Source organism: Xenopus tropicalis, chromosome 7 (assembly GCF_000004195.4).
Source record: "Xenopus tropicalis strain Nigerian chromosome 7, UCB_Xtro_10.0, whole genome shotgun sequence".
Taxonomy (NCBI): domain Eukaryota; kingdom Metazoa; phylum Chordata; class Amphibia; order Anura; family Pipidae; genus Xenopus; species Xenopus tropicalis.
Window position 1 is genome coordinate 28,515,669 of NC_030683.2, and position 21,500 is coordinate 28,537,168.

Below are 21,500 nucleotides of genomic sequence, written 5' to 3' on the forward strand. Positions count from 1 at the left end.
GAACACATGTACCCCTATAGTGATCCCTAACTTGGATCCCTTTTTGCTTTGCTAGAAACTGGTATGAGCTCTTGAAGGGACAGGACCAAACATTAAAGACCAGGAATTACACCTTGCTGTCTGATTTCACTCTATAACCTTAGATCATATTTTTATGTAGTCAACTACTTCAAAATATTTTAGTGATCAGGTAGCCAGTAAAGAAACTTTGTTGCCTGGTTGCACTCTATAACATTTCAACTTAATTCTAAATAATCAACTGCATAGAAGTATTTCACTGTTCAGGTAGCCAAAAATCTATATCTTATTGGCCGCTGTCACAGCAATAGCTATTTCTACCTAACCAGCTGCATAAAAGTATTCTACTGAGGAGGCAGCCATATATCACACCACACTGAATGGTATCACTCAGGTATCCAATAATAACACTTCACGCCATGATACCTTTATAATATACAGTTTGGTCATTTCCCTATGGGTCCAAACTGTAAATTATATTCTTATAAGCGGTGCTTAGTGATGTCATCAGTTATAATCGGAGCTTAGTGATGTAATTTCTGTCACATGACACATAACTCGTATATTATAATAAATAATGTACCCCCTGTTGCAAAATATGAGGATATTAGAAGTAATCTCAGAGTTTCATGACATGTATAAAAGCACTCACTCCTCAGTTTACAGAACATCCATAAGAGTAGGGAGTACAGCTAGCAACCCCCATACATCCCCTATTATTATTATTAACATTTATTTATAAAGCGCCAACATATTCCGCAGTGCTGATCCCCTATGCTGTTTGTTAATCAGCTTTCTTTCTTGTGATCCAAATTAGATTCTTCGCAGTATGAAAGTCAATTCACATTGCTTTTTTCTGTTTGCACTGGAAATTATGTACATTTGCTGCCCAACATGCAGATGCCATCCATTCCATTCTAGCACCACTTGTTTATATAGATATACCTTAGTATGCAATTCTGCATTTCTTGGCGCTCTAGCATTTGCATCCGGTTTCATGGTAAATGACTCCTCAAGTCTCACACTCCACCTTAACAATCTCATTGTGGCTCTCTTCACTAAATTCATTTGCTCATTATTATTTTATTTGCCAGACAGTGCTAATATTTCATAGTCAAATTTACTCTGACTGCCAATACAAGTCATGTATACAAACAACTATATTTGCCTAACTAATTTACCTCTAGAGGCACAGCCCATGCAGCTAAGTTCACAATGTACAAGGAAGCCATTTAAACCCTTTCTCCATAACTGACTGTGGGGAGACAGCTACTGTCTAGGAGCTCACAAAGAATTTAGCTGGTGCCAAAAGAAAAAGGCAATTCAAACAATCGGCACCTTCAGTCCAAGAGAACATATGAATAGAGAAAATATAATAGAGAAGCAGGACAGCATCTTTTCAGCAATGACATATTCTTGCTACATTCACAAGAGAACACAGGCATTTTAACAGGAGACTAAAAGTGAATAAAAAGAAGATTTCCTTTCAGAATCGTCACTCAAAATTTGCTGAATTCCATAATCACAAGGAGAATAGTAAACAAGAGGAAACAGTTGTTTATTCATTGTAACCACCAAATCAACAAATCATGGAGAAGTTTAAAATGATATTCCAGTACTTCCAGTCCAACTCGGAATCAGTTATGAATGGGATATGTGCAATCTTAGCCCTAGCTAGTGTTAAAATCTATAATATTATGGATTTTAACTGCCCGTGCATGCCAAAGTATAATATGGTGTATGGCATGGGAATCATGTTCGTCCCTCCGGTGGCTCTCTTCCTTTGCGGTCTCATTGTAAACAGGCAGTCGGTGCTTATGATTGAAGAGTGGAGAAGACCAACAGGCAGGAGGAAAAAAGATCTGGCCATAGTAAAGTAAGGGCTTTTATTCTTTATAAACAGGGATAAAAGAGTTTATTTAACTATACAACAATGAATGAAGACATTTGAAACTAGAGGGAGAGGGATATTAGTCAGTGCCATTCAATCATAGTAATATAGTAAGTTAGGTTGAAAAAAGACACATGTCCATCAAGTCCATCTAATTTTGACTATATAAAACTTGCCTAACTGTCAGTTGATCCAGAGGAAGGCAAAAAAAAAACCCTTCTGAAGCCTCTCCAAATTGCTTCCTGAACCCAAGATGGCAATCAGACCAGTCCCTGGATCAACTTGTACTAAGAGCTATCTCCCATAACCCTGTATGTCTTCACTTGCTAAAGCCATCCAACCCCTTCTTAAAGCTATCTAATGTATCTAACAGTACGACTGATTCAGGAAGGAAATTTCGCAGCACTGTAAAAAACCCTTCCAAATATTTTCAAACATATTGTTTAAATCAGGTAACCTGCACAGTCACAACCTACTTAGTAGTTGCTGTTGATATTAGGCTAGGAGATTTGATGGCTGTTTAAATCTCTCACTTGCTTACTCCCTTTAGGGTTGCATTTCCATAAATATCCAAAAATTCCAAGGCATACCATCCAGGTGATATCCTTAGTGTGGTACAATTTTATGTGTTCCACAGCACGGCAGCTTGGGTTAAATGATCTAATTTGTCAGTGTAGGCCTTTACCCACAGGAGTGGACAGCAATGCTGAAATTATGGAGTGCAAGTCTTTAGGCTAATGCCACATGTAGTGTATTGTACATATTTTTGGCAAGCCAAGAATACCCTCCATACACTTAAAATTCCCCTACCTGTGCCTGCACCTGAATGAACTGAAGACTTTGCATTTTCTCGCATTTTTAGGTGGATATCGGCTACATGTGCCTGTACCTGAGCATGTTAAATGCTATCGGATGCAGGCACAGGTAGGGGGATTTTCAAGTGTATGGAGCGTATTCTCGACATTTTTCGGCTTGCCAAAAATATGCGCCATGTCTGGCATTTGCCTTAGAGTTGGTGTTTGCTTCTGTGGGAACAGAACAGCAGTGCTGAATTAGCTCATTTAAAATATGCACTGCTGTGCAGGCCATTACCTAATACTGTGCATCATGGTAACATACATGGGATACAGTGAGCAGAAGATGTCAGATATGAGGTCTAAAATTAAAGGGATTTAGAGGTACAATAGGTCAATATAGAAGTCCTGAAGACACCTGCTGGGTAAGGACAGCATCAGTGCACAATGTGATCCCCCCTGATTTTTAACCTGTCCAAAAGATTTCAGGCAGATATATGTCAGTCAGGCACTCCAACTGGTCTCAAGCAGCCATTCCAGCAGCTTTTATTGGTCCATATATGGCCAATGTAATGAATCCCATTTTCACTAAAATAGAGGGTAATTATAGTACCTATGTCATAGGGTTAAAACACCTTAAGGGCGTGTATCTCTAGCGTATACCTACGAAGGCCATAGATAACATGCATTTCCTATTTTATTTATGGAATTCACACACTCTACGCTGACTTATGTCCAAGGCAGTGTGCTATAGACAATGCATATTTGGCATTTAGGTTACTAAATTTATCCTGATAAGACCAGAAATTTATAGTTTGAGTTTATGGTAGACAGCCGAAGGGGTCACAGACATTTCCCCACCAGTGGAAATCCATTGGCGGAGCAAAGGCCTGGTGTGGCATGGGCCTTAAACAGGGTTTTATGGGGAATATCCCAACTTCAGACCTTATAATTTACATTCAGACAAAGGCCTGTAGGATTTATGAGCCTGCTCCATGTGTGATCCCAAAAACACGGCCACCTTGATACAGATACTTTTAGAGTAAAAACAATATTGAAATTATAGGGATAACAACATGTTTTTTCTTTGCTGCTGACAGGTACATGTTCTCTTCAGTACTTACAAGAGCCATGGTTGCTCCTGTAGTCTGGATTCTTACTTCCCTCCTGGATGGAAACTGTTTTGTGTGTGCTTTTAGTGGCTCAGTTGACCCTGAAAAATTCCCTGGCTTTGCTAATGACAGCTCTGCAGAAATACAGATGCTTCTCTACAAGGTACCATGTAAAGAGGATATAATGATAAGGGACCACCCTTCGCGGAAAGCAGTGTCCAGATACCTAAAATGCTGGTCACAGGTAATTTACTAATGGAGGGAATATGTAATTTGGCAAAGTGTGTCATGCTTTATTATTATTATATGAATATATAGCAGTTAGTCTTTTTTTGGAAGCATAATTCTCACTAAAATTTCATGATATTTTAGCCAGGAAAGAAGCACCCAAACATGGTCATGTATGGTCATGCAATCTGTTGTTTTCTTGAATGGAATACAGTAAGCCTGTCAATAGTGTTGACAGAGTCAGATTTCGACCAGAAAACTCTAAAGCTACTGGCACACAGGCATTTTCTTGGTCTGCCTATAACCTAAACTGGAGATTTTTTGGCCTGAAATCCAGCAGATGCCTTTGAAGTAGATGACAGTCTGTGTTCCATCAGCCTACTGCCTATAACCTGTGTGCACCTATCAAATTAAAATTATTAAAAATAACAGGTTTCCTATTATGAAGAGGGTTGATTTCAGTTAAGTTCATATTGTAATGATATATCAAACCAGTGACATTTGACTTCCGTGGGCCCTGTTACAATTTTTTTCAAATAATATTTGAATTGAATATTTTACTGAAACATTAGAAAAAAAATGAAAAATTAGAATTTGCATCAGGATAGTCAAAGAAGCACAAAAAAATGAAAATAACTTTCCTTAAGGATATTGAACACAGAGAGGCTTAGGGGTTGGTCTGTATTCAAGGTCAAGTAGGTGAGGAGTAAAGCTGGGGCTGGGGAGAGCTGGGGTGGGTTTAATGTAGTGTAGGTAATGTAGGCTCTTGGTACAAAACTTTGTACCCATATTCCTTTCTACCCATATCCCTCATATTACACATGCAGAATTGTTTACTGACCCCCATAACTGCAGCATTTTTCTTCCCCTACAAAAGATTTACATTTTAATTCCAATGGCCACCTTAGGTTCTACTATCTAGTAGTGGTTGTGACCTACAAAACCCTAATATGGATCTCTTTGCTTTTTCTAGTAATAACCAACTGTCTTTTCTGCTTTCAACTGATTTGCAGGGTATGGGTAGGGGTAGACAAAAGCCAGCTAAAATGCAAGCCTCTGGAAAATTTACTGCTGTTGTGTGAGTAAATTCAATTTCAGTGATTACATAGCCAGAAAGTGGCTAATTGCCTAAAAGCTACAAACTATATGCTATTGGCAACTGGCGAGTTAGGTTGCTCTATTTAATATATAGGTGTGAGTTAATCTGAAGGCCATTGGCTTCTTACAAGCACAGCAAAGGGAAGTTTTTCTATAAGTTTTCAAAATGTAAAGAACATCCTGATGCATGTTTTATGTTCTTCTTGATGCAGGCTATTGGATGGGGGATTCTGCTGCTTCTTATTGTTGTGGCTTTTCTCGCCCGCTCCCTCAAGCCTTGCTTTGATCAGACAGCCTTTCTACAGACACGTTACTGGAGTAACTATGTGGACATAGAGCAGAAGATCTTTGATGAAACTTGCTGTCAGCACGCTCGAGACTTTGCCCACAAATGCATCCTCCATTTCTTTGAGAACATGCACAATGAGATGAAAGTAGCACATCTTACCAACAAGAAGGCAGAGGATGAAGAAGACCATCTGCATGGCATCACCAACCATGAACAGGTCAACCAACTCTTAAAGACGTGGTACCGAAGCAAACCCCCACTCTGTTTAAATCATGCGACTCTGCGCCAGCATATCAGGTCAAAATGTAATGCAGACGATAATAACAAACAAACTGATGTTTAGGTTTGTGTAAAGGATAGTTAGAAACACTAAAAAATTATACAGTCAAATATTTACCTTCATTATTGCACTTCGTTTTTTCATGGCTCATGGGTTCACCCCCCACTCCCATATACCTGATCCCAACATCTATTTTATTTGCCTTTATCGCTTCCCTATCCCTTGGACTCCACTTTATAAATCCTCTAGAACGGAGGTCCCTGACCTATTGTTCCTGTGAGCTGCATTCATATTTAGAAAAGTTTTGACCATTTAATAGAGTTTATGCTCTTGGATTATAGCATTTTCTTCTTCTAGATCCTGAAAGGTTCTAGGTTCTAAAACTGGAAGGCTCAGTTTTGTTTTTCTACAAAATAGATGGCAAAAGGTGGCAAATTTACTTCCAGATGCAAAGAACATTTTCTGAACACTGAACCAAATATTCAAGGATGAAAAGCATACTTTGCATTGGCTTTTTAGTACAGGTATAGGACCCATTATCAAGAATGCTCAGGACCAAGGGTATTCCGGATAAGGGGTCTTTACGTAATTTGGATCTTCATACCTTAAGTCTACTAAAAAATCAATAAAACATTAATTAAACCAAATAGGATTATTTTGCCTCCAATAAGGATTATTTATATTTTAGTTGGGAACAATTACAAGGTACTGTTTTATTACTACAGAGAAAAAGGAAATTGTTTTTAAAAATCTGAATTATTTGATTAAAATAGAGTCTATGGGAAACAGTATTTCCGTAATTCTGAGTTTTCTGGATATCGAGTTTCCAGATAACTGATCCCATACCTGTATTACCTATAATGTCTGGAGCAAACAATACATTTCTGTAGTTTTATCACAAATACAGTGTCCTATTCATTTGAAATGTGTTTTGCAATAAAATACTCCAACACATTACAGCATACTAATCTGATCTAATCTGCACTGCCTAAAAACCAAAAGTGAAAGGCTTTAACCTTCACTGATGACATTATAGGCAGAGATAAGCAAATGCCCCAGGGGGCAACTATGCCTCAGAACCTCTGGTTTGATAGCACAGATACAGCCTTATAGTTCAGAGCCATATATTCAACCTTGCAGACAGCCTTTTTGGTTTTAAGGCAAAGCTATGTTTTAGCATGAGGCATGTGAATACCTTCTGTTTTAAGAAGGCCCCGCACCCCCCAAGGTGCATCCTGTCTAAGAAGACTTTCTGGTTTCTGTAGATTATGCAGCTACTTTATGCCCACATTCATATCTGTGTGCAAAATATGAACTGGAACCCTATGTCCTACTCAGACCCTCGGCAGATCAACCTTCTGCTAGGATGGAGTCCAAGAAAAGAAAATGTACCATGTGCACCCTCACTTATAACTATGGGCATTAACTGGTTACTTTATCCATGGGTCAATTGGGAAATCCTCCAACAAAGGGGATATAGATGAATTCCTAAGGCAGTACTATGGTTATATATGTTACTATGGTTATATATAGTCATTATGGTTGAACATGATGGACATATGTCTTTTTTCAACCCAACTTACTATGTTACTATGTAGTAGGGGAATTAAGTCCTTGAGTCCATGATTTTTCTGGTGGCCTGTGTTTCTGTAGGTTAGTGATTCTGCGAAAAAAGAAAGAAATAGGTTACATGGCCTGTTTTTGGGGAGTGGGATATGGTGTGAGTCCCCAGCAGGCACCAAAAACTGATGCAAAAGAACAGAAGATTTTCAGTTTAGTAAATAAGCTATTTTTAATATTTGCAGATTTGTGGATGTAGACATGGCTTCTTTATGAAACAGACCCCAATAAAGTAAAATGTATTTTCTAATATGTGCCATATGTTGGCTCTAGAACAGACCTTTAATATGAAAATGGTGCCAGAGGGCTAACAATATGTTGCAGGAGGAATGTCATTTCATTTTGAGAAATACTGACATTTATAAAAATATAATTTTAAAATGTACCTGCTTTCTGTAGTTATTTTCCATGGAAAGAAGCCTTTCAATTCCTAACATTACACTTGTACTGTGCAATAATGGGCACTTGGCCTATTGATATGCCATTACATTAGTTGCAATAATAAAAACATGTCTGTGTGATATAAATATTACAATTTGAATATGTGTTTCACTGACATCAGTCCTTGCAACAGTGGAGTTTTTAATTATCACAGATAATTCACATACATAATATTGTCAATTTTATTCAGAACCCATTCCATTGTATTAAATTATGAGACCCACTTTAAGCTGCATGAGGACCCATTATTGTGTAAAGCCACGCAGGTTTAAAATCTCTGTCTTAGGGGATATTACAGAAGTAGTATAAATAGACAGCAACAGGCATGCTAAAGAAAAAAAATCAAGAACATCATCACATTTTCTGTTTGCAGCTACCTATATTTGCCTTGGGCAAACTGTATCCTATAGGGAAAAGGCCTAAGACACTTTAGGTTTGGGGTTCCTTTGCAGGCAAACATTTGTCTAGACCCTCCCTTTATTAAGGTCATAGATGTATGAAAAGATGAGCCTACCAGACACTATGCTATATCTATTGGACCCCCAAAACAATAATCATGCATTCTCATATCGAGCGCCTATTTTAAAGCTTTGGGCCCACCTTGGGGAGCCAGTGCCACAGTCTGGGAACCCCTGCAATAGATTATTTTATAGGTTTGTCACCTGTCTGGTTTTAACCCAGACAACCCGGTTTTTGAAAGGGGTTGTCCAGGTCAAAACTGCATGGCCAGTCTTCTAAATGAGGATATCAGGACAGAACTCTCTATGATTGACGAGGCAATTAAGCAATTGCCGATCACGACCCTGCCCCCTTATATCCTGGCCCACCCCAAATGTAACCTATGATGTCGCTGCCCGCCCCCTGTGACATCACCATCCAGGTGAGGTGGCAGCCCCTATGGGATTCCAGACACCCCACACTGATTCAGGAATGAAACTGTGTTTCATTCCTTAGATTCCTTCTGATTTTCATAGAAATAAGGAAAGGGCCTGCATGTGGGTGTTATCTGCCTGGATTTTAGCCACATGCTCCAATTACAGTGTAGCTGGCTACACTGTAATTGGAGCATGTGGCTAAAATTAGAACAGCTATTTATTTCAAAATGGCAGTGCAGTATTGTGGTACCCATTACCCACCCACCTATATTAAACAGGGGGTGTAAAAAATTAACAGGAGAGCCAAGGGGTGCTAGGGGTTAGATGAGGATTGGACACTGGGGCATCTGACTGCTGCACAATTTCAATGTATGTGTACAAAACTGGTAACAGTATAATATCTAGTGGGGGAGGGTTCTAAAAAAAAAGATGTTACAGCGTGGCCTAGTCCCGCCTAGTGCTTTATGCAGAAAATGCACATACGTAGGGTATTCAGTGTTTTAAGGAGAAGGAAAGTGCCATCTAGAACACAATATTTATTCTGCAGAAAGCTTTACCTTACCTGAGTAAAGAGCCCTAGAAGCTCCTTCCGTTTGTTCAAGATTGCTGCAGCTTGGTCTTTGTAGCTTCCTGCTGTAGCTCTAGCCATTGGTAGCTCAGATGACACATTCCTGAGGGAGTGAGTTTTATGAATTCTTATATGAGGGGGGAGCAGGAGAAGGGAGAGAGCTGTGCAGACTCTGGCCCTGGATATTAAAGATTTTTTTCTGAGAGAGGAAGTCTGATACTGAAGAACATGTTTACAAAAAAGGAGACAAGAAATCCTGTGTTTCTTTTGATAGAGGACTCAGTGCAGCTTTTCTGTGGCTGTATTTACATAGACATTTCTGATAAAGCTTACATAGTTTTTACCTTTCCTTTAATGAGGGTACATTTACCTGCAATAGGTTATGCAAAGAGATAATTTCCCTTGAGTCATGTTGCCCAGCTGAAATCTCCAATTACTTGGGAAGTTTTGCATGCTTATTTCCATTGGCCTACACTATGTCATGATTTCTTCAGCACTTAGAGCAAAGCAAAACCTGATATCCTCATTATTCCTGCTATCAGGGGCCAACACAACAGCAACCTTCTAACTGCACTACTACTTCTATACAATATATACTACTACTATACTATACACTACTATACGAGGTTATATATACATGCTACATTTTGTTTATTAGCTTGTCTGTCATCAGTGGTCATCTGCAATGTAAGTGGCTGCTTGTGTGGTGACCAAAAGATATGGCTCTTTATAATACACATACCTAGGGCAGCAATCAGCAGGGTAAACATGATAAACCAGCAGGGTGCCTTGTTATTACTGGGGTTCTAAAAATTAAATATCTATTATAGTTTAGAATGTCTAATAATGTACTTGCACAGAAAGAAGTGGGTTTCTAATGGTGGCCCTGCACAGGCCATACTCTCAACATGTCAATGGTCTTCTACAGTAAAGAAACATGTCATTAGGAATATACCAGTTAGTCAGTTCTTGAGATTAATTCTCAACTGATGATTTTGTTGAAAAGTCATGTGCACTCAGAGATTGCCTGTTAGCTAAGGGGTATGACTTACATGATCTTATAAGAGTTTTCTATAGAGCATTGGGAACTCTCAGGTTTCAGCTTTTTAGAACATACCAAGCCAATGAAGAGGGCCAGATGGGTTCCCCCATAAATCTCCCTTTTGGTTCTGAAAACTTTGTGTAATTTTTTCAGATAAAAAAGATTATCAATAAGAATCTAGCTATACTGATGACTGATCCTATTTTGGATAATGTTCCAAGAAATGGGTGTAAATTTGTGACTAGGAAAGGTAGATAGTTAGGCAGCCTTTTAGCCCCCAATATGATTGACTAACAAATATCATCTTGTATTCCCACATGGTTAACAATTATTGGGATATACAAATGTGACTCCAATAGATGCCTTGCATGTACCTATGTATCAGTAACTTTAGTAAGTCTTTTGCTTCCCACATCACAAATAAAAAAATATTATATTAAGCAGTATATTAATTGCTGTTCAAAAAATGTTATTCTTGTAAGAAATGTAGGAAGCAATATGTGGGTCAAACTACTAGAATGCTCAAGGAACGCATTCTGGAACATTTATTGGACATAAGTTGGCATAAAGGGACAAATTTCTCTGATGGTAATTCCAACTTTCTTTCAGTAATAGGAATAGAACGTGTCACATTGGGTCCCAGAGGTGGATATTTATCTATCCTTTTAAATAAGAGAGAGGTCAAATGGATTTTTATACTGGGGACTAGGCAGCCTGTAGGTCTAAATTCTGCTTTTGATGTCTCTTGTTACTATGAATAATATTTCTATAATGCTGTATAAATGTTAAACCCAGATGTATGTATATATGTATTTACATTTGTATTTCCTCTTTGTTTTTAAAGTCCTTCCCCTTTTTTTCCCTGATCTGATTGGCTAATGAGCCTGTGTTTGTGATTGGTGAATATGGGGTATATATTGTGTATTCTGTATCCTGTTTTCTAGCCTATGATTAAGTGCCAACCTTGGGTAGTGCATTTGCTGGCCTTTTGTGGACACAATAAAAGAAAGTAGCAGATCTTACAGCCTCCAGCATTTGGAACTGGGAGAATAATAATTAATAGGGTTGCTATACCTGAGATATCCTGTACCATAAATACAAAAAAATCAACCCATATTTAGCTGGGGCTTTAATTGCTTTTTAAAACTGATCTCTGCCAATAAAACAAACATGGAATCTCCATCTTATTGGCATACATGTGAATTTTATATTCTTCATTTTCCCCTCTAAACAGCCCTCTATAGAAATTTGGCAATGTATTACACCGACTAAACTACAGTGAAGCACCTGTCTCCCTTAGTGAGTAGTAGTGAGTAGTGCTCCTCTTTATAGCTCTGACTTTGATCCTAAGCTGTAAGCACAGGCCTTTGTTGCATGGCTGCTTGCAGACTTTCATGTTACTCCTACTTTTTGTAATATTTAGATCCCATAGCAGGTGACAGAAATGTGTCATTTTATTTGACATCAACCTATCATTTAGCGCAATTAAATCTTTTGGTGATCATCATTCAGAGTGCTATCGTCATTTATTATGAGATGACCATACCTTCATTTCAGAGCAAGCTCGGGCAATAGTTCCATGTGAAATTCCATGTACAACAGATGGAACTGTCCTGATTGCTATAACATCAATGGCCCTTTTCTTTGTTACTAGATCTGAGGAAAGGTGTATTTATTATATTACTATGAAAGATCCAATTGCCAACAAAAATGTGAATATGGTTCAGGTCAGGCTCAGACATTGCAATCTGTAGATTCTGGCAAATGCCAGAGGGGCTGCTGTAAGATACCATAGACAGTCACTATTTATTGGGCTGCTGGGGATTGTTTTTACATCTGTGTACTTAAATTCCAGGGCCTATTTTGAATCCCAGTCCAGACCTGGTTGAAGGTGCATTCATCTTGCCTTGGGCCACATCTAGATTGGCTTATTATGGATCAAGCTTGGGTCTTTAAGAGACACATTATAATCAACCCTTTACTATGCAAATATATTGTCTAATTGTGGAGTGTGCACAGTAGCTTGAAAGTCCAAATAAATATTTATCTTCTTTTCTCATTGCTTCTCATAAGGCTTTTTTGTTGAAAAGATCTGCCAGCTCAGACCTACTGAGATCTATTTATACCGATCGGCACACCAGCATTTGACTGAATGGTAATCTTTCTATCACTCAATGCACTCAATAATTTTAATGAATTCAAATTAAAAATTTTGGATTAGCTTTACCAATAAAGTCTATGGTAACTTTGCACAATTCACACTTCAACTGACAAATAATAAGGTCCAGGCAGAACATGGAAATGTAAAATTTGTATTGCATTAAAAATATGGCTGTATAAAAACATTAAAACATTTTAATGGTCTAGGCAGGACTTAGCATAGGCCATGAGTTTATGGCAAATTACCTATTTATTAATTGTCTGTAAATAAACACTAGACCAGTCCATGTATCGCTAACCTATGCCATTTCTGTGTCTATTCTGCATAAACCTCCTCCCCATATGTATGTCTCTTTTGTACCTTTAGGTATATATAGATATATATATTCCCGCCACAAAATGTTTTTAAGGCACTGTGTTGATTTATTAGTCACTTGGAGAAAGGCTAGTGTGTTATATATATATATATATATTTATTTCTTCTGTTTGTCACTTGATGTATGTATGTACAGTATGTATGTATGTATAACTTTATTTATAAAGCGCCACAAGGGTACGCAGCGCTGTACAATCTTACAGAATACAAAATTACACACAGGGAGGACAAGCGATATAATAAATAAATACAATATATACATATACATATACAGTGGTGTGAAAAACTATTTGCCCCCTTCCTGATTTCTTATTCTTTTGCATGTTTGTCACACAAAATGTTTCTGATCATCAAACACATTTAACTATTAGTCAAAGATAACACAAGTAAACACAAAATGCAGTTTTTAAATGAGGGTTTTTATTATTTAGGGAGAAAAAAAATCCAAACCTACATGGCCCTGTGTGAAAAAGTAATTGCCCCCTGAACCTAATAACTGGTTGGGCCACCCTTAGCAGCAATAACTGCAATCAAGCATTTGCGATAACTTGCAACGAGTCTTTTACAGCGCTCTGGAGGAATTTTGGCCCACTCATCTTTGCAGTATTGTTGTAATTCAGCTTTATTTGAGGGTTTTCTAGCATGAACCGCCTTTTTAAGGTCATGCCACAACATCTCAATAGGATTCAGGTCAGGACTTTGACTAGGCCACTCCAAAGTCTTCATTTTGTTTTTCTTCAGCCATTCAGAGGTGGATTTTCTGGTGTGTTTTGGGTCATTGTCCTGCTGCAGCACCCAAGATCGCTTCAGCTTGAGTTGACGAACAGATGGCCGGACATTCTCCTTCAGGATTTTTTGGTAGACAGTAGAATTCATGGTTCCATCTATCACAGCAAGCCTTCCAGGTCCTGAAGCAGCAAAACAACCCCAGACCATCACACTACCACCACCATATTTTACTGTTGGTATGATGTTCTTTTTCTGAAATGCTGTGTTACTTTTACGCCAGATGTAACGGGACACGCACCTTCCAAAAAGTGCAACTTTTGTCTCGTCGGTCCACAAGGTATTTTCCCAAAAGTCTTGGCAATCATTGAGATGTTTTTTAGCAAAATTGAGACGAGCCATAATGTTCTTTTTGCTTAAAAGTGGTTTGCGCCTTTTTTGCCCAGTGTCTTTCTTATGGTGGAGTCGTGAACACTGACCTTAATTGAGGCAAGTGAGGCCTGCAGTTCTTTAGATGTTGTCCTGGGGTTTTTTGTGGCCTCTCGGATGAGTTGTCTTTGCGCTCTTGGGGGAATTTTGGTCGGCCGGCCACTCCTGGGAAGGTTCACCACTGTTCCATGTTTTTGCCATTTGTGGATAATGGCTCTCACTGTGGTTCGCTGGAGTCCCAAAGCTTTAGAAATGGCTTTATAACCTTTACCAGACTGATAGATCTCAATTACTTTTGTTCTCATTTGTTCCTGAATTTCTTTGGATCTTGGCATGATGTCTAGCTTTTGAGGTGCTTTTGGTCTACTTCTCTGTGTCAGGTAGCTCCTATTTAAGTGATTTCTTGATTGAAACAGGTGTGGCAGTAATCAGGCCTGGGGGTGACTACAGAAATTGATATTGAAATTGAAAATTGAAATTGATAAACCACAGTTAAGTTATTTTTTAACAAGGGGGGCAATCACTTTTTCACACAGGGCCATGTAGATTTGGAGTTTTTTTTCTCCCTTAATAACGTAAACCTTCATTTAAAAACTGCATTTTGTGTTCAATTATGTTATCTTTGACTAATAGTTAACGGTTTTTGATGAGCAGAAACATTTAAGTGTGACAAACATGCAAAAGAATAAGAAATCAGGAAGGGGGCAAATAGTTTTTCACACCACTGTATATATATGTATATTGAAAAAAAGACCAGCAACACCGGATCTATTGCAAACAATTAATTATATATTAAAAAATGCAAAATATATATATATAAGTGCCATCTAGTATGAGACACAGTAGGAAGGAGGTCCCTGCCCTGTAGAGCTTACAGTCTAGTGATGTGTGTCCAGAATTCTGTTTATGTATATCAGAGTCACCATAGCTTTTGTGTAACCAGCTTTAAATGAACTGAAATATCCTAAAAGCTTGCTATAATTATCATCTAAGTTATCCAATAAAAGTCTCACCTTTGCACAACATTTGTTAAATGTCATATGTTAGACCTACCCTGTAACATACCTTCTAAAATTGGAAACCTTCAAAGAGATCGAATCTCTGCCCCTGGCAGCAAACCCTTGTCAACGGTTCCATAAAGTTTTTACAACATTCCTGCCACCTCCCTCCCAGTACAGACACGAATATATAAGAACACATAGAATGAGTGCAAATGCAACAATAAATATTTCTCTTATTGGATTTTTCCTTTCTGCCAAGGACATCGGAAATGTATATTTTCCATGCAAATCGTATGGATGAGTAGAAAAATAAACAAGACTGGAAATTTGTTTAAAGATTTGCTGTGTCGTAAATGCTTGCCCACACTAGGCAGGTGATGCACAGAGAGAAATAGGTGTTGCATACAAAACTGTTTCATCTATTGCAGTGATCCCCAACCAGTGGCTCAGGGGCAACATGTTGCTCACCAACCCCTTGGATGTTGCTCTCAGTGCCCCCAAACCAGGCAGTTATTTTTGAATTCCTGACTTGGTGGCAAGTTTAGGTTGAATAAAAACAAGACTTACTACCAAATAAAGCCCCCTGTAAGCTGATAGTGTGCATAGAGGCTGCATAACATTTATGATGCTATTGTTGCTCTCCAAGTCTTTTTCCATTTGACTGTGGCTAACAAGTAAAAAAAGTTGGGGATCCCTGATCTATTGTGTGTCCAGAATTCTTTTAAACAAGGACCACATTGGTGTGATAATGTGACCCTCACAATATGAGAACCCAGCTGTAGGCCCACAGAATGACAAGCTAAAGGCACAGAAATCAAAAACCAATGATTTGGCCCAGTACATGATTGACCAAATAAAGCAAAGATCCAATCATTAAACAACCTCATCAAACAGATCTTTACATATATGGTTTGCTTAAAGTGGGGGTTGCTCTCAGTGTAGCCCCCATAGCAATGCAATGTTTGTTTACAAAGAACATGCCAGAAAATTCTACCTGCTACCTGTTTGCTAGGGCTTAGTAGACCTGGAACAAAGTTTGCCCATGTAATACATGCTCCATCAAATAACTTTGGACAGCTTTTGCCATAGGCAAGAAATCTCACTATTCAACCAGGAAAATATCATTTATTATTGTTCAAATGGAGGTACATGGGCTGTGTACTACCCGCCATTTGCTTACTACTGACTCCCCGGTGCCAAAAAATCTGTGTGCTATCAACCATAATATTTTACTGTGCTTTTGAAGGAAAATTAAAGGAAGAACATCTATATTTGCAAACTGGATGTCAATATGTTCCCTTTAAAAGGGATAACCATAGTAATCAACAGGGCATATTTTCTTTTAAGGGTAAAAAAATGAAAGATAAGCAGTGTATAAATAGGATATATTTTCTCTTTAAACTGTCATCCTGTTCCCTAGGTGCTGAGCTTTCTGAAGCAATGAGAGCCCTTTCTTTCTAGAAGTTTGCATATGTTTGTTCTGCTGCAAGGTGGGGCCTTTGTAGTTATTGCGTGAGAAAACACATCCCAGAAGCACACAGTAGCAGGCTCACATCAAACAGACAACAAGAAGAACCAAGAGCACTGGGGACCAAAAGAAGTAAAAACGTGACCTGATGTCACTGACTTCAAAGCCAGTTCTGCTTAACCATAAAGAACTAGTTATGAAGGAAACCAAAGTGATTTTACACAAAGTGCTCACAGAAGAACAAAGGAAAGATGATCCAAGCTGGGAAAGGGCATGATATCCCCTAAGAATGAGATTCCACTGCACAAAAGAATTTAAGAAGATATTTTTATTTTGAAGCCGTCAGTACAGTTTTATTTTTAACACAACAGAGAAAATGGATAAATTTCGTATGATCTTCCAGTTCCTGCAGTCCAACCAGGAATCCTTTATGAATGGAATATGCGGTATAATGGCACTGGCAAGCGCCCATCTCTACACAGCTTTTGACTTTAACTGCCCTTGCCTTCCAGGATATAACATGTCTTATGGCATGGGCGTTCTCTTTGTGCCTCCAATTGTGCTATTTCTACTAGGGTTTGTCATGAACAACAATGTGTCCATGCTGGCAGAAGAATGGAAGAGACCGACAGGGAAGAGGCAGAAGGACGCTGCAGTTCTGCGTTACATGTTTTGTTCCATGACCCAAAGGGCACTGATTGCCCCGGCTGTATGGATATCTGTCACATTACTGCATGGCAAGTGCTTTATATGTGCCTTCAGCACTTCTGTGCCCCTTGATAAAATTGGAAACAAGACAGGCCTAAATCTGCCCGATAAGGAAATCAAAAGAATATTGGCCAGACTTCCTTGCAAAGACATTTATAATGGGCATGAAATTGTCCCACAAGAAGTAGCAGAGCGATACTTACGATGCATCTCCCAGGTAAAGCACTAAATTATAGCAGATAGAATTAATTTCATTTCTGGTTTCATCAAAACTGGCCAACTTCCTGTATGTACTTCGGTGATACTGATACAAAAAATATTATGGTACATAAAAAGTTACCTATAGGTCATGTTGATCATTTTCACCATTAGTTGCTTTTGTAAGTAATTGTTACTTGAAGTTCCTAAACCTGACTGTCCCTTCTCTATAAATGTCAGTAATAGCTTCAAATATGGACTCGTGCTGCACAAATATGGCAGCCTGCTCATAGAGGAACATTGGCGATCAGATAGGCAATGTAAAAGCACTGCGCAAATACTTTTATGGCAATATTAAAAAGCTTGTGCAAAGGCAATGTTATGATATTATACATATGGTATTAAAAAAAAGTTTATTTTCACGTATCAGTATCTCCTTAAAGTGATACTGATATGAAAAAACTACTTTTAAAAATATGAATCTACGTAAAAAGTTGCCTATAGGTCATGTTGATCATTTTTTGCGGATAGGGCTGCTTTTGTAAGCAATTGTTACTTAAAGTCCCTACACCTGACTGTTTTGCCAACCTGACTGTCCCTTCTCAGCCTGTCAGTTATAGCTTCTGATGCTAACAGACTAGTGCTGCACAAACATGGCCGCCCCCTCATAGAGGAACATTGGAGATCAGATAAGGAATGTAAAAGCATCTGACAAATACTTTTATGGCCAAATTATAAATAGCATGCAAAGATAATGTTATTACAAATGTAAAAAAGATTTTATTTCTGGTGTCAGTATCTCTTTAAGAACAATTGCAAACAAAAATGAGTTGATGTGTGCTACTTACTGCCTTAGAAAAAAAAAACTACACTGCATTAGTTTGTGAATCTCCACTTCTCTATAGATAAACATCCTTTTGACGTAAAACCAATACTTGCTGAAGATTATCTATTTGTACTAAACACACTACACAGAGTTAAACACCTTCTCTTTTGCATATAAATCTGGTTATACACACTTCAGACTGAGTCAGCAGCTTACCTACCCCAACTGCCTCCCTGACAGATATCTGTCCGAAAATCAACCAGATATCTATAAGGTAGTTGTCCTCCCTTTGGTAGAGGACATGTTGGCGCTTTGCCGCGGTACTCTCCTAACAGGCCCCGCTATATGATCATTTGTTGGCCCTAGGGATCAACCAAATTGGGCCTACATCTGATCATTTGGCAACTTCTCACTTCCTGGACAGAGAGCTCCTCATCTTTTTCAAAGTGATAACTCCATCCAGCACCTATACTGACATTTTCAGCCTGAATGGACTTGGCCCCTGTTATTCTATACATTAGCTGTGTCTCATAGAGCATTCTGGGAGAGACATGCATAGCCTTTAGGGTTTTTCCAGTCACTGTGCAGCACTACATAACCCCTACTCCATCTTAGCATGAATTAATGGGGTGAATAGTCTCTAATAACATATATATACCTTGGACTAGATGAAAACTGATTTATTTAATCACACAAGGGATTATAAACACAGTACAGTAATCAACAATCATTTATCAAGATGAACATCACAGATGGAGAGAAACTCTGCACATAATGGTTGAAGGGAGTCAAATTTGATATCACTTTTATAAATGTAGAAATGTATTTTGTTGCCTATTGTTGTGAAATTGTTTTTTTTATAAATAAATACGCAAATGATCAGTATCCCCCATACAATGATGCAAGTAACAATTATTTCTTTTCTAGGCAGTGGGATGGGCTTTTGTATTAATCATGACCTTCATAGCGTTCCTAATCCGAGCCATCCGCCCCTGCTTTACGCAAGCCGCCTTCCTGAAAAGCAAATACTGGTCCCACTACATTGATATTGAGCGCAAACTGTTTGATGAGACCTGCACCGAGCACGCAAAGAGCTTTGCAAAGATGTGCATCCAACAGTTCTTCGAGACCATCAATAAAGACATGGCCGTGGGGCACTCTCACATGTTAGAGGAGAAGGAAAAGGAGCAGGAAGAGAATGAGAAGCTCTTGGGCATCACAGACCAAAATACTATGAATAAGGTGCTAAAGAACTGGCACAAATGCAAGCCGCCACTCAACTTGACCAATTACGAGATGCATAATGGCAATGGGTGCCTTAATGGGAATCACCAACTCAATAACTTAAATGCACCGAAGAGGGAATTTGTGGCTTATTATAGCAAAGTTTAACAAATGGATTATTTGAAGAGTATCTCTGCCTATTCAGTGGATAGAAAAGACAATATATGATGGAAGTCAAGTAAAAAAAATATAAAATAAGTCATTTCTTTTGTTCTATTTGATTTCTGGTAACCAGAAAGCAGAAGGAGACTCATTTTTATTTCTATATTATTATTATATATATTTATATATATGGTATTTTTGCTTTCAGTGACCATAGAAACTAAGTATAAATTCTAAAATGAAAGCTAAAAAACAAAAACATGAAGACCAACTTGTCACATTTTACATTGCATTAAGGCTAACTTCCCATTTTTGTCTCCGTAATACCATTCCAAGTTCTCAGTCTGTTATTTATTTTAATAGATCTGTATTGTATTACATGAATACAAAGCCTTCCACAGAACAAAATATTAGAAATGTTATTTATCTGGCATTTATTTAGCAAAGACAATTAATAATATGTTCATTACAATAGGGAGGTGGGAACTTATCTGGGGAACAGAAAAGAAATTTCTTGTCTAAAGGTTGGCATACAAGGGCAGATTTCAATTTGGTCCTTCAGACCTACCTGTGTATGGGCACCCCCAACAGGCCTACCCGACCGACATCTGACCTAAAATTGGGCAGATCTCGATCGGCAGGTTTGATTTTCCATCGGATGGGGAGCCATATCAGTTTGTTGATGCGGTCCTCGGTCTGACGGCGCCTATGCTGTAAATTGATCGGTTGGCCCTCCCATCGAATTAGCCCAAAAGCAATAAGCACAACATGCGTCCATTGTAGTGCAATACCACTTGTGGTTGCATTCATAAATCAGCCCTCAAATCTCATTCTAATAGGTTTCTGTACTTTTCACGTAGTGGAGGGCACTCCACTAAGATATACTTGCCCACAGACAGAATTATTTAATCCATTTTTTATGGCGATCCAAATTATGGAATGTCACCTTATTCATAAAAACCCAGGTCATTTTGGATGACAGGTCTGACAACTTGTAATGTTCAGTCTGACAACTTGTAATGTACAATATTTTGGGTACTACTACAGCAGTCAAGGAAATGATATAGAACTACAGCCTGAGTGCATGTTCCTATTAAAAGGTTAATTAACCTTGAAATGAACTGCAGTATGGTGTGATATTCTGAGTCAGTCTGCAGTTGGTCTTCACGTAATACTTTTAGTGGTTTTTGAAATTTTCAGCTTTTTGCTCAGCAGCTCTCTATTTTGTAATTTCAGCAGCTATGCAATTGCCAGCAGTTGCTACCCTAGAATTTAAACAATAATGTGAATGAGACTGGAGAATGAAGAGGAGAGGGTCTAAATAAAAATATAAAGAATAAAAATAAAATTGTAGCTTAAAAAAAAAATATGCTGCTGGGGTCAATGTGTTTTTGGATGACATGAGAAAACGAGTGGAACTTACACTCTACACAAGGGAGATCCGGGTTGTGTGCTGCCCCGAGGTTGCCTTTCCATTGCTGCCCTCCTTGTCCCCTCCAGGCTTAATCATTCTGCGTTGGAGAGGGGTGAGAAGAGGCCACAATGCTAGTGCCAAGAGCACAATGTCTCTTAATGTTGCCAGGAGCGGCTTTTTGCCACACTTGGTAACTCATCAGGCACAGCCACCTGAGACAAGATTTCCTATTTTCCCCATGGCAGCAGTGCCCCTGAATCTACAGTCCCTTACATGCTGGCGTTTGAATGTTCATCAGATTTAATGTATGTTGAAGACATTTAGTTCATTATGCAGTTCTTTATCATATTTTGAATGCATGTAAAGGAAGTAAATAGAAATAGTGCGACTGCACTAAAACTGTTGTGACTACAGCCAGGTAAATAATATATAAATATATATATATATGTATATATATATACTGTATGTATATATATATATATATATAAAAATAAAATGGCTTATAGCTCACTTGCTTACATGTTTTCCAACCTGCTTCTCTAATGCACATCA

At 38.4% G+C, this 21,500-nt stretch overlaps 2 protein-coding genes across 2 annotated transcripts; both read left to right on the forward strand.

Annotated features, from left to right (window-relative positions):
* Window positions 1-1,607: 1,607 nt before the first annotated feature.
* calhm3 (calcium homeostasis modulator 3) lies at window positions 1,608-5,773 on the forward strand. The gene is made up of 3 exons (XM_004916471.2): window positions 1,608-1,894; window positions 3,804-4,059; window positions 5,354-5,773. The coding sequence occupies exons 1-3, from the start codon at window positions 1,608-1,610 to the stop codon at window positions 5,771-5,773; spliced, it is 963 nt and encodes a 320-aa protein (XP_004916528.2).
* A 10,939-nt stretch (window positions 5,774-16,712) lies between these two features.
* On the forward strand, window positions 16,713-19,671 carry calhm1 (calcium homeostasis modulator 1). Its single transcript, XM_004916472.2, has 2 exons — window positions 16,713-17,341; window positions 19,076-19,671. Exons 1-2 carry the CDS (start codon window positions 16,793-16,795, stop codon window positions 19,538-19,540), a joined length of 1,014 nt encoding a protein of 337 aa, XP_004916529.1. The 5' UTR covers window positions 16,713-16,792; the 3' UTR covers window positions 19,541-19,671.
* The last annotated feature ends 1,829 nt before the right edge of the window (window positions 19,672-21,500 follow it).